Below are 14,214 nucleotides of genomic sequence, written 5' to 3'. Positions count from 1 at the left end.
AAAAAGAGGAGGATAGGTAGATGTTAGCTCAGGGCTGATCTTCCTCACAAAAAAAAAATAATAATAATAATAAACTACATGATTGAATTGGTTAAACCCACCCAAAGCCAAAAATGTATAAGCAATTAAAAACTTTCTTTCTGTAATAATTATGAATAAATTTGTTGCTTTTATGACAAGAAGTTTTAAGGAAATTAGATTCTAAGTTTACATGCCTTAATTATAAATGTTTGTATTACATAAAGGAGAGTATTTTGGAAAAGTTGAATGCGATTGTTTATGGCCATTCCAAAACTATGCTTCAAAAACTATGCTTCTAAAGTAAAATAACAAATATTTGCCAAGAGTGTTTCCCTACTGCCTTAGGTGGCAAAATAGTAAGTCCGCTGAGCCATTTTAGAGCTGTGTTAGTCTTCAGCGTGATATTTTAAAAGTAGTCCATTCATTTGGACTTTCATTTTACTGATTTTTTTTTATATTAAAAAAAAAAACAACCTCTCTGGTAAAGCCAGAGTTATCATCTAACACTAATCTCTATTAAACAGTTCAACTTTTGTCTTCTTATGATAAATTTCTAGCATTTTATATTTTGCCTTTAATATTTGACATAGAAGATAAAAAATTAATTTATTGAATGGTCATTGTTTTTCTCCTTTCAGGAAAAAAAAGTATGTGGGGAAAAAATTAAATTAAATACACGCACAAGAGCTGCCATCAATTTGCAAAGGAGTTTATAGACACAGGAAGATGGGCAAATAGGGAAAGAGTGGAAAGAAGAAAGAAAGTATTTGTCTTAGGTTTCAGAATGATTTTCTTGCTAACAATGACACACATAGGAAGTCTTGACTTGTTTCTCATATGGACAGCTAAAGTCACTAAAAAAAAGGTGACTATTGGCATCTGTGATTTCAGAATAGGAATTACAATTACAACTCTGATTTGCAATATTTAAACTTGCTAGGAATACTTCGAGAAGTTAATAAATTAGTGTAAACATTGAGAATAAATTTCAAAATATATTAAAAATTCCACTTTTTGGTAGAGCTCCAAAAATGATCAATCATAGGTTATATTTTATTATGTTTAAATTATGAGATGCTGTGTTTCATGCATATTCTTCCTATAGAAGTCATCCTTCAGGATACCTTGGGGTTTCAAATTCCACTAGGGACAAAGACTACCTTCATTTAACTTTTTTACAAATTCCAATGTGAAGAAATTATTGTTACTGACTTAATTCCAATAGGGAAAAGAAGTGGGAAGAAATTACACTAATAAAAAGGGGATTTTCCTTTAATCAGCTTCTGATGAAGAACTGCAAAGTAAACTCCTGGTGCAGGATGAAAGAGATAATACCCCCTAGATGGCACAGGACTAGAGAAGTATATGGATAATGATTTCTTCTCCAAGAAATAAAGCCCAACACCATGCCTTCCCATGTACCAGTGCATCAGAGCACTGAGTAATGCAAAGGTGCTTAATGGTTCCGAGAGAAGGTGCATCACCCTTCTCTGACAGTGCTCATCTGCATACACACGTTTAATCCCAGCAGGAGGTGTGCATTCAGGGGTCTCCCAGGGCAGAAATGTAGACATTCTCAGGTAAAAGCAGTTCTTCACTAAACTTTATAACCTCATTCCAAACTCCAGGTGTCAGTTAACAGCTTTCAGGATGACATCTTAAATCAAGAAAATGTCACATGTGTACAGTAACTGGCCTAATCTTTTCTGTAAATTGCTGCCTGTGGTTTTCAAAAACATAGTAAATTGCTGGCAATTGACAATGTGTCTCCCTGCATGACTAACTTCACTTCTGCACAGTTCACAAATCAGTCTTAAATTATTCATCAGATCACCCCAATGTCTAGGCTCTTCTGACTGTCATTGATTTCAGGGACCAGCAGCCTGCCTGCCTTTTATACTGAAGGGAAATTCATACCATGCCCTCGGCAAGTAAAATTAATTGTATATAGGAAGTAATTACTACACTTTTTGTCTCAGTATCTCAGTTAATGGTGAACACAACTCACTACACAATTAGTGCTTCTCTGTCCTATGCAGCCCTGAAGGAGGACAGAATATTTTCTCAGACTAATACTTAAAATAGCCTTACTGCCCCCCGTAGTTCAAATACACAGAGGAAGTGTTTTCTCTATTAACTCTATAATTAAGGACAAGAATAAAATGATGAATTGCATATACAAACTAAAACATCAGATGGCCCGTTTAGAACTGATACCATCAAACATTTCACATTCTTCTGGAAACAGGGTCAAATCAACTCTCCAGACAGCTCAACTAAATTGAATTTTTCTCGCTAAAATAAGTGTGGGGAGAGAGTGCTTGTTCTGAAAGGATTTCTTAACTCAATACTATTTTTCTTTCAGCAGCATACATAGGATTTTGCAGAAAGCATATTTACCCTTCCTTGAAATACTTTTTGAATCAGTACTGGCCTTAAGCTAAATGGTGCAGTTGTGCAGTGAAACAGTCTTATATTTGAGGAGCACATTAGTCTATATATGCTCAGACAGATTAACTCCAGATCATCCCAAAAGGACCCCCAGCATTCTGGCATTTTCTCCTAACTGTGCCTGAACAGATATTTCCAGGCCACTGGTAGTCATGGTCTGTAACTCGAAAGCCCCCTTCTTTAGAGCATGTCCCTACATGCCCACTTCCCAAGGGCAGTGACCTTGGCTCTGATGTAACCCCACAGAGTTTTCTCTCCAATGTATGCTGGCCAGAAGACAGTCTGAAAAGAGTGTGGGATGGAGGTGGGTGGATCAACAAAAATTCATTATAGAGGATTAAAAAAAAAAGTAGCAACTCAAAGCACTTTTTTCGTGGATGGTAGGTCAATAACAGCATCTGTGTGTGTAAAAGTCAGCACGGTACTTGTAATACTTCCTTTACTGAGTGTGTACAATCCTCATCCCATCTTCCCTAGGAAGCCTTTCCTGACCCCTGTGAAGACTATGTTCCCTTCTCCATGGTATCGGAGTTCTTTTTCCTTCGTTATCATAACACTGGCTACGTTTTCTTGTTATTAATCATTTAATGTCTGTCTTTCCTATGATACAGAACATTTTATGAGGAACTGGATATAGCCTTAGTGCCCAGTACAGTGCTTTGAAACAAGTATTTCAAGACCCTAAACAGTGGCTAAACACATTTTCTAACATAAAAGAAATCTGGTGTGGGCAGCTCAAGGCTGGTATGAAAACTCCACAGTGTTTTAGGTCCCAGGCTCATTTTTTCTTTTTGCTCTAGTATTCTCATGCGTGGTGGGCATCCTCAAGGTCACCTCATGGTGCTAATCCTCAGAACCTGTGAATATGGTGCCTTACATGGTAAGTGGGCTTTGCAGATGTCATTATAGTGAAGGACCTTGATCTGCTGAGATTAGCCCGTATTATTCAGGTGGGCCTAATCGAATCACATGAGTCCTTAAAAGGAGAAAATCTTTCCTGGCTGCAGAAAATCAGAAGAGATGGCAGCATAATGATTTGGGCTGCCATTGCTAGCTTTGAAGACGGAGGAAGGAATGTGGGCAGCCTCTAACACCAGGAAAAGGGAAAAAAACAGATTTTCCCCTAGAGCCTCTAGAAAGGAATACAGCCCTGTTGACACTTTGATTTTATTTTAATTTATTTTTCCAGTTTTATTGAGATATGAATGACATATAACATTATATAAGTTTAAGGTGTACAACATAATGATTTGATATATGTATATAATGTGAAATGATCACCACAATAAGTTTAGTTAACATTCATCTCCTCACATAGTTACAACTTTTTTCCTTGTAATGAGAACTTTTAAGATCTATTCTCTAAGCAACTTTCAAATATACAATACAGTATTGTTAACTATAGTCACCATGCTATACATTACATCCCCATGACTTACTCATCTTATAACTGGAATTTTGTACCTTTTGACCACTTTCACCTATTTCCCCCACCCCTCACCCCCCACTTCAGGCAACCACCTATCTGTTCTCTGTATCTATGAGTTTGTTTTTTTCAGATCCCACGTATAAGTGATATCATACAGTATTGGTCTTTCTCTGTCTGACTCATTTCACTTAGCATAATGCTCTCAAGGTCCACCCATGTTGTCACAAATGGCAGCATTTTCTTCTTTCTCATGGCTGAATGATATTCCATTGTGTGTGTACTACCACATTTTCTTTATCCACTCGTCCATTGAGAGACACTTAAGTTGTTTCCATGTCTTGGCTATTGTAAATATGCAGCAGTAAACATGGGGGTGCAGCTATCTTTTCAAGATAGTGATTTCATTTCCTTCAGCTAAACACCCACAAGTGGAACTGCTAGATCACACAGTAGTTCTATTTTTAATTTTTTGAGGAACCTCCATACTGTTTTCCATAGTGGCAGTCTGACATCCTGATTTTAGCCCATCGAGACTCATGTAGGATTTCTGACCTACGGAAGAAGTGTAAGATTTGTCTTCTTTTAAGTGTAGGATGTGTTTTCTGTAAGTCACTAAATTTGGGCCTGCTTCTAAACTGAATCAGCTCTTTAATAGCCTTTTTGGAAGTCCTTCACAATTCCTTTGCTTATATCTCAATGGCTGGAACTTAGATGATCCTTCCTCCTCATATAGAGGCAAAGAAATACAGTTTTTCAGCCTTTCCCCCTCACACAAAAGCAGAGCTTACCCTGAGTCTTGACCAGAAGAGGGAGGAATAGATAATGGAAGATAACTAGAAACTTCTGCCACCATTTGCTTAATGAAAGAATGATTAGATGGATGTAGTTGAACACCCAGAATATTAGGAAAGTGATATGACTTTCATAGAAAGTTATATTTCCCATTTGTAAATTAATTTAACAAATGGATATCCTTCCTTTTTCTTTTAGGTTAGCTAAATTTCATTCCTTTTGTTCTCTCCCATTCTAATTTTAATCTTAGAAATGTACATTTTTAAAGTTTCCATATTTTTAGGTAATTAAGAACTTGATATTCATATTCCATAAATAAGTTCTCAGAGACCTTGAGTCAGCTTCTACAAGAATAAAGTAGAATTACATTTTTAATGCATTCATTTGTTTTTTCAGTTTATTTGTTATTTGATTGCGAGATATTCCATCTGGCTTCTGTAGTGGGCTGAAAGTTCCCGGAAAAAAGCCAACCTTTCAGGGAGTCTAGACAGCTGGATGCTTCAATGTGCTGATTTTAACAAGAAGCACACTGACAATTCCTATAAACACAATTGAATGTTGTATTGTTGCTGTACTTCTCCTGTTATTCCTGAGTCAAAAGCAGGCAAAGGGGGATCAATGCTGAGGGCTTCCGAAGGGCGGAGGAGATACAAGCTCATCCCTGCATCCTGGACCATGGATACTTCCTGTGTTCTCTCTCTTTTAATTCTGTCACCCTGTGCCCCTGTTCAATGGTCTGGGCTGAGACCAGAGAGTTCTGCCTCATCTTCTGGGCAATCTCTGCTCCTGCGACTTTTTCTCTGTTTTCCTCTCTGTCAGTCCGCAGATAGGACATGGAGGGCTGAAATCACTCATGTTTCCTGACTCCCTTCGCTGGGCAGGTCTATGCTGCACCCAACATCCCAGTCAGCCCTGCTGGTGGGCAGACATAACCTGGAAGGAGCTTCATACCAAAGGGCATCTCATTACAAGGATTTCTGAATTGTCATTCTGTTAGCTCCTCCCTCCGTCAAGAGAAAGCAAACGTATCTCGCTTTCCACTTCTCATCTTTGACACTCAATTTCTGCCCAATCATTTTCATTTTTCACATCTTTCCCTATAAATCTGGTTTGATTTCCTCATCATTCTGCTTACCTTGCATTCTCAAACTTATCCTTTCTGAGCCAGGGATCCAAAACTCTTGTGCTAAGGCAGCTGGTGGTACAGCATCGGGCTTCCAGTGGCTGCCATAACCAGCCAAATCACAAATTGGAGGCACAGATATTTTAGGGCCAGCTATGTTCAAGACTCTAACCCAAATTAGTCTGAAGCCTCAGACCCATAATTCCTCATGCCATCACAGCACGGTGGCTCAGAGAGACACTTTCTCTGTACAAAGAGAACTTTTTAGATATGACTACTGTTACCTGTGATTTCCCCCCCACAGGCTACATAGGAAAATTTGATACAAGGCATTGAAATGACTTGTGTTTGCCTCCTTCTGAGAGTAGTGCTGAGTAATTGCTATCATAGGCTCCTCTGTTCCTGCAGAGCCCTTCAGCTTAATGTTCATCAGCTATAATTTGGCTGTGTGGTGCTATTTTATTTTATAAGGCTACTATGGCATATGCTGCTATTCTAATTTTAAAAAGTAAGTAAATGCAACTAAACATGTTTATCAGGCTCTCTTTTATAATCTTGTGAACCATTGCAAATGTCACTTGAAGTTCTTCATCACCAGGATTGTACTCTTAATTGACGTTTCACAACAAAGAGACTGTGTCTTCAGAACAAACTAATTAACATCACAACAAGAAAATCCCAAATCTTAATGGCATTTACTCATGTTCTATTCGTTCTACACATTGCTCTTCTAAAATGATCTTATGTTCAAGCGACTGCATCAAAAATTCTGCGGTAGCATCTTTAAATTGTCTTTAAACACACAGCAAAGCATTTGAATATAAACTGTGGTTTCTCTGCAGCCCCAAAATTTTCTTGAAAATGATGCTTACAGGAAATTCAGCAGCTATGTTCCACTCAAAATGGCTTAGCATTATATAACCAGTGGCTTAGCAAACTTACATCTATTGGAATAATTATAGATTTATTAAAAATAAATATTGTTTTATAGAATTTAGTGGAAGAATTAGCCATATTTGAAGGCTGTCACATCAGCAGATGCCACTAGCAGCAGCTGAGAAAGACTAAGACTGGTATGAGGTAAGGATCCCTGTAACCTCCACCATTAGCTTAAGGTTGGCTATATAAGAAGCTATCTACTTCCCATCTCCTCTCCCAGAGGAGTGGAGTCAAGAAAAGGGAGGAGAGAGAGGTGTGAAATGGCCTTAAGCGTGGTCAGCTTTGGTGCGAGAAGAAGAGATTTGAATTTAACATGAGACTAATTCTTAAGGACCAAAGTTGTTATAAAATCTGGAGACAATGTACTAAAGAATGAGAATAGGGCCGGCCCGGTGGCGCAAGTGGTTGGGTGCACGCGATCCGCTGCTGCGGCCCAGTCTGCGGTTCGCCAGTTTGGATCCTGGGCACGCACATATGCACACCTTGGCAAGCCATGCTGTGGCGGCGTCCCATATAAAGTGGAGGAAGATGGGCACGGATGTTAGCCCAGGGCCAGTCTTCCTCAGCAAAAAAAAGAGGAGGATTGGCAGGTGTTAGCACAGGGCTGATCTTCCTCACAAACAAACAAACAAACAAAAAGAATGAGAATAGAGTTTGAGACAAAATAGTTGGGAGACATCTTACTCAAAGAAATAAAATCTTTTCATGATTGTCATCCAATGAGTTGAGACAATAAACTAGACACACAGGTCAAATGTTTACCTTTCTTTAAAAATTGATCTCAGGCATATTTTCATTAGAAGAATCAACTATAAAACACAAATAGCAGATACAGCATATTTCCGTATAGTTATTCAGTTATATTTCCATAGGACTTGTTCAATACAGTGAATTAATTGCTCTAATTACACAGCAATAAATAGAACTACTATTGACAGAATAATATCTCCATCAGCTCTTTTGAAAAAATTGTTTGATCCCCTACAGAAGGGCATAAGATTATCACACAAATTTTTGATTACAAACTCCTAACACCATCCTGGCGGCAGCAATTACTTAGTGGTTTATTGTGGTTTTTTTATGTCATTGGACAGTAATGTAGGGGCAAATTGGATTTTTAGAGCAAAGGTTTTCAAAATATTTGTATTTGATGAAATTTATAAAAAATATAATACTAAGTTTAAAGTTGTTTACAATGTTGTTTATTGTGGGAAAGAAGCTACAGGGGGAAACAATTATCTTATCATACCAAGGACACCGAGGATGCTATTTTCAGAAGTTATGCCAGCTTAGACCCATGCCAAAGGAAAAGGTATAGTTTAAGTCCTTTGTAACAAGAAATGCGTAACTATATTTACGCTGCCTTGCTATTTTTTTTTAAAGAACATAATTGCGTCATTTTGGAAAAGGATTATATAGGAACTAAATATAAAAATAAACATTTGCAAGTCTTTGGGTCTCATTTTGATTTAATGCCTGGAAGTAGATTGTGACGGTTCTTCCTCTATAAATCCTTAATAACCAGATAGATATCCACCACCACTTCCATCCCCCCAAGTCAGTATTACAGACAAAAACATCCTTTCAGGACAGCAGGATAAGTATATACTAATATGTTAGTTGAGAACCTGAAATATTTTGTTATTCTAGTGAACTGAAAGTGTTTATGTGTTTTTCCAAAGTGTCTCATTGATATAGACATGCCACTTATTTCATGGTATAGTAAACGGTATCATTCTTCTAGTTCCAAAAGCAGGCATAGTTTTGCTGGATTCCTAGGACGCTATTTCTGTATCGTTTGTTGATACATTATTCTTGAATAAAGATATTTTGTATCCTAGCTTCAGCCCTCTGTAAACATCACATTTTAAGTTTCCTTTTGAAAAATGTCCAGGTAGGCAGAAATCATCAAAAGGAAAAGGTAAATATAAGTTTAATATTCATACTAGATTGAGTAAGTTGTATTTATTTAAATAAAAAAAGAAATATACTGGGGCCGGCTAGTGGTGCAAGTGGTTAAGTGTGTGCATGCGTGCTCCGCTGGGGCGGCCCGGGGTCCGCTGGTTTGGATCCCGGGTGCGCACTGAGGCACTGCTTGGCAAGCCGTGCTGTGGCGGTGTCCCATATAAAGTGGAGGAAGATGGAAATGGATGTTAGCCCAGGGCCAGTCTCCCTCAGCAAAAAGAGGAGGATTGGCAGATGTTAGCTCAGGGCAGATCTTCCTCACGCACACACACAAAAAATATATTATACGTGATTGGTTCAGTTTGAAAATGCCATCAGAAAAAGGATTCTTTGAGACAAAAATATTTAAAATATTTATAAAAAATATCAGATGGATTGGAAGCACCTGAAGGGAACTTCTGTGTCCTGTGCAATTGCTCCTAGACAGAACGTTGAATTGACTGTCTACAAGTTTTAAGTGCCTCCCCAAAGCCCAAGTTAGTAGAAGAATCCAACCTTGAAGAAAAATGAATCTTGATCAAGAGATAGACTTTTCCCAGTAAGTACAGAGGAACAATTCAGGCTAGGTAATAAGAATGAGCCTTGAAAAAGAAGAATTATCTCATTGACCCCGTCTGGCTGCTCAGGTGAAACATTCAGCTGAAGAATCTCACAAGAGGTGAGGGCTCTCATGAATGAATGATGACAGTGTAAATCAAAAGAGGTCAAGGAAGTGCTGTTATTGCCATTTGGGGAAATGATTTAGCTTTGGAATCAAAATACCCACAAACGGAAAAAGCGCAGTCATTAAAACATGAAATACAGAAAAAATAAAGGTAGGCTTTCCTTCTGTGTGAAGGCAATGTAAAACACCTGTGCAGAATAGGAATTGGTAAGGGTTAGTCCATCTCTCTCCCCTGCCCCTGCCTATAAGTTTTTAGAAGGCCTATGATCAAAGCTCATGATTCATACAAGATAAATCTTCATAGAAGTTCTTTACAATCATTTTTATGTCTAAATTATGCTCACGCAGAGTCATACACATTCTGAACTCTATGAAAATGTGACACACTGAAAATCCTCTAATATCACTAATATGTAAGCTCCACACATCTTTCAAGAAAAGTCAATCAGAAGAAATATGAGTCTAAAGTTTCTACAATTTGGAGTAATCAAAAGATGCCATAAGACATCAGCTTAATTTCTACAGAATTTAGAAAAAGTACAACCTGAGTTCTCAACATAACTTATTTTTCAGTTCCTTTAAATGTAGCAAATGAGTTGGGTTTTCATATTTACATTCTGAATGTATTCCTAGGGAGGAAAAAATGATTTCAAGTCTTGCAACTTCCAAAGCAGCAGCAATAACTTATTAATTGTGCCCTTGGTGATCTTAAGCACAGCATGAAAAACAGCCTTAGACACTTCTAAAGATGCATAAAGTTCTCCTAGGGGGAGCAGTAGGGACACCAGGAGAATCTAGCAGCAGAAGTATTTCAAAAAAGATATTTACATGTTGAAGGAAAGAATTTAATTAATAGCGTTACAGCTGTGAAGTTAATATGCAGATCTGAGGTGCTATCACAAGGGATTGTTACATATTTTTTAAACAAGTCAGTCAGTCTTACAGTTTTTCCCTTTTACAGCTCTTGCATAGTAATAAATGTATGTCCCCAAGGTTTTCAAGATGAGGATCGTGATGTTAATTTCTTCAATAATAAAGATGATGATGTTGATGGCAATTATAAGAATCACTATTTAGTGAAACCTCACAATATGCCAAGATCTTTTCTAAGTCCTTAATATGCATTATCTTACTTAATTCTTTCAACAATCCAATAAAATTAGTGCTGTGGTTTTCTTCATTTTGCAGGAAAAGAAACTGAGGCTCCAATAGAGTATATAAGTGCAGACACTTTCAGTTACCTACCCATAGTCATCCCCAACCTCACCATACATGTACACATTCCTTAAAACAGTATATCCATTTCCTTCAAGTTCTGGAAAGTCTGGGGAGAATCAGGACCCTCCAGATAACAGTGACAAATGTATGATGCAGAGCTGGTTGGCAGATGAGATAACAGCAAAGGAAAATCTAGAGGCTGTTGTTAAGAATCCCTAGAATAGGTCAGATGTATGATTGTTCATGTCCATCAGAATGTACACTATTAGTTAATAAGAATGGTTAGGTAGTGCCTGTCCTTGGAATAGAACCCAAATCCATAGAGATCTTGCAGAAATTAATCTGAATCCAGTTTTTAGAGAAAGATTCACTATTTTAGAATTTTTGGATTTTGGGGGGCAAAAATCAAGGTATAGGGAGGCTTCTATTAATCTATCCAAGTGGGTAATTCCAAGAAATACCTTCATGAACCAGCAGGAGATGGAGAGCTCTAGAAAGTTAGTATATAAACCAGCACATATGGATGAGGAATTTCTTATGAAATGGAGTCCAACCTAGAAAGTTGTCAGAGATGCTTGGGTTTATCAACGGTCCTTAACTCTCTCTAGTTTTCACAATAGATTTCCTACAGATTGGAAATTAAGCTAAACTATGACTAAACAGGGAGAGGTTAGCAGCCTTTGAGGCACTAAATAGGAGGAGACCAACAGAACATCTTTGGGATGCTCTTTTTGGAGTCATTGATCCTTTGTGTGTGTGTGTGTGAGGAAGATTGGTCCTGAGGTAACATCTGTTGCCAATTCTCCTCTTTTTGCTTGAGGAAGATTGGCACTGAGCTAACATCTGTGCCAATCTTCCTCTACTTTACATATGGGACGCCTGCCACAGCACAGCTTGATGAGCGGTGTGTAGGTCCATGCGTGGGATCCGAACCTGCGCATCCTGGGCCACCGAAGCAGAGCACAAGAACTTAACCATTATGCCACCGGGCTGGCTCCCTCGTCTATCCTTTTAATGACCTAGACTACTTGGTTGACTGCTTAACAGCATTTGAATGGGTAATAAAATGAGTAACTGGGACTACCATATCCATTTTTTTTAACCTTGCACCCAAAGAAATTAGACCAAAAAAAAAACCAAAAAAAAAATCCTTGACATGCACATTTATATTAGAAAAGTAGTTACGAAAGGCAGTTCACAAAAGTAACCTTGGGCAGTGGAGGGAAATCAGACTCGTGTGGAACAAATAACTGCTGTTATTATTATTATTTTTAATCACTTCACAGGGTTGTTTTGAAGCTTACCTGAATTACTATATATGATATGCTTAAAACAATGCTAAACGCCAAACAATCATTGATTACTATCATTATTGGCAAAGCTGGTTCTGTTTTTATATTTCACAAAGACTCATGGGGGTTAAATGATTAGCCTAAGGGCCCATAGTTAATAAGTGCTAAAGACAAGATTTGAATGAGACTCATGATTTGAAATTCAGTCTTGTTTCAATACGCTATGATGCCAATTCCATAAGACTGATTTCCTCTGGTCTAATTTATTCTGAATTCAGTTTTTATGGAAGAAAATAAAAGATAATTTCCATCCAGTGAAATAAAAATATGATTTAAAATGACCATTCAAATCACAAGATACAAAATGCTATGGGTTGAAAAATGCCACACTTAACATTATTCACAACTATTTTATTCATAAAATTTGCATTTTAAAATTACTTTATAAGCTGCGTGTTACAGAAGATAACTGGGCGCTGACTTTTTTCTGTCTTAGAAATTAGTGGTGAAATGTGATTAATAGCACAAATATTAAAGGTAGATGTTAGTGCATTTGTGTAGATCTCAGTGAGAGAACTGTCATTTCTGGTTCCTGAATACATTTTCCAATGTGAGAAAATGATGACAGGTTCTAATTATAAAGTTTATTATAGTGTAGAACAAAGAGTAACCACCTCTGGATGTTCTGGAGAAAATCCTACAGGGATTTTTACTGCTTGGTTGAATCAAAAATTCTTTGTTACCATATGGACTTCAATGGAGCCTAATAATTCTAAAAATCTCTGTGCTGGTCAAGGCAAATTTTCTAAGATCTAAACCACAAATATAGAAGACCATTACTTTACTTAGAAAATTTGAGACTATCATACAACAATAGAATGTTAGCACAAATATAGTTGATGATGAGAAATCTAAAAAAATAATTACAGCTTTCTTATTCTTTTTGTAATTGTACTGTTAAGCTTCTTCTTTACAATTTCTTCAAGTGAAAACTGTGCTGGTTAATGAGAAAAATGTTCAGGAAACACAACTACAAAATTAACCCAAGATGCTCTTACATTTTAGCGGCAATCAAAAGATGGTTCTGTAGGAGTCATAATGAAAATCATGTGCTCTGCTGACATTAGTTCTACAGACAGAAATAACATTTGTATCATGTTGCTTTAAGACAACTCGCTTCTGTCTGATCAGATTTTCAAGATAAGAATCACCACACCGATGTACTTAGTTGTTAGCAAATGTATGCTCCACCTACATATATAAGGATTTCATTCCTTGTCAAACAGTTTTTTTCAGTATTAATATTCAAACGAAAATAGCAACTTGCTATTCATATTTGTTACATTAACATCTTAGTTAATCCCTTTTCCCACTTTAAACACAATAATGTTCAAAATCATTTTTCACTTAACATTTGGGACTGTGGTCACTGTGACATTAGGCCTTTTTAAACTGGACATAAGGATACACTGGAAGCAGAGTTCCACTACAGCTTAACAAACTAAACCATAAGGCCATTGCTTTGGAATTCCATTATATTAACATACTCCCAAGACCATTCTTTCCTGAATAGTATCCAAACGAATTTTTGATCAGTATTCCATTTATAACATTACTTAGATTACATGTATGTGTATATATATAAAATATATAGTCATAATAATTATTTATTAGTGTACTCTTTTTAAAGTGTACTTTAAAAGCATGATAAACTTACCTTAGAGAGCCCACCTACTTCCAAATAAAAGCAGATAATGAACACATTCCAGGTGACCCAGAGGGCAGTCCATACTGTATACTAAAGAGAAAGGGGGGAGGCGGGAAAGAAAGAGAAAAAAATGTGGAGATGAAAGGCATGTATACTAAATAAATCAATAATAAAAATGTCAATAAGTCTAAGTCTTCTAGGAAGAAACAGGGAGCGCCCAGAAAAGAGTGCTCCTTATGAGGTCCCTTAAGATCACTAGAAATTAAAAATCCAATAGTTCCTACTGCTTTTGGTAGATGCCAATAAAGCTAGATTTATTTTTAAAGTGCTTTGCTGGCTTGCAAATACAAGTTAAACCCAAGTTCTGACTTGATTTCTGTTTTCTGAGTATTAGCTTTTCCAGGGAATGCAATTATGCAAGTTTTCTGTGGGCTATCTTTTAATTATAATATAAGTTGTCAAAGTTTTAGGAATGTTAGTCAAAACCCAGCACTTCCATATCCCTGAGTGAAGATCATATTTGAAAACTGATAATTAGAGTAAAATCAACAAACTTTCACCTGTTGGACTATTTTAAGAGTGGAGTGTGTGCCTCTAATATAATCATGTAAA

General features: G+C 37.0%; 1 protein-coding gene across 3 annotated transcripts in view; it reads right to left on the bottom strand.

Moving 5' to 3' along the window:
- Positions 1 to 14,214, bottom strand: part of NKAIN3 (sodium/potassium transporting ATPase interacting 3) — a 605,922-nt gene that overhangs the window by 263,314 nt on the left and 328,394 nt on the right. For all 3 annotated transcript variants that reach the window (XM_058528768.1, XM_058528770.1, XM_058528769.1), the window contains exon 3: positions 13,612 to 13,692. In XM_058528768.1, coding sequence (XP_058384751.1) covers positions 13,612 to 13,692 — 81 coding nt within the window. The remainder of the gene's footprint in view (positions 1 to 13,611; positions 13,693 to 14,214) is intronic.

Source organism: Diceros bicornis, chromosome 33 (assembly GCF_020826845.1).
Source record: "Diceros bicornis minor isolate mBicDic1 chromosome 33, mDicBic1.mat.cur, whole genome shotgun sequence".
Classification (NCBI taxonomy): domain Eukaryota; kingdom Metazoa; phylum Chordata; class Mammalia; order Perissodactyla; family Rhinocerotidae; genus Diceros; species Diceros bicornis.
The sequence above is the reverse complement of the archived record's forward strand: the minus strand, read 5'-3'. Positions and strand labels throughout refer to the sequence as shown.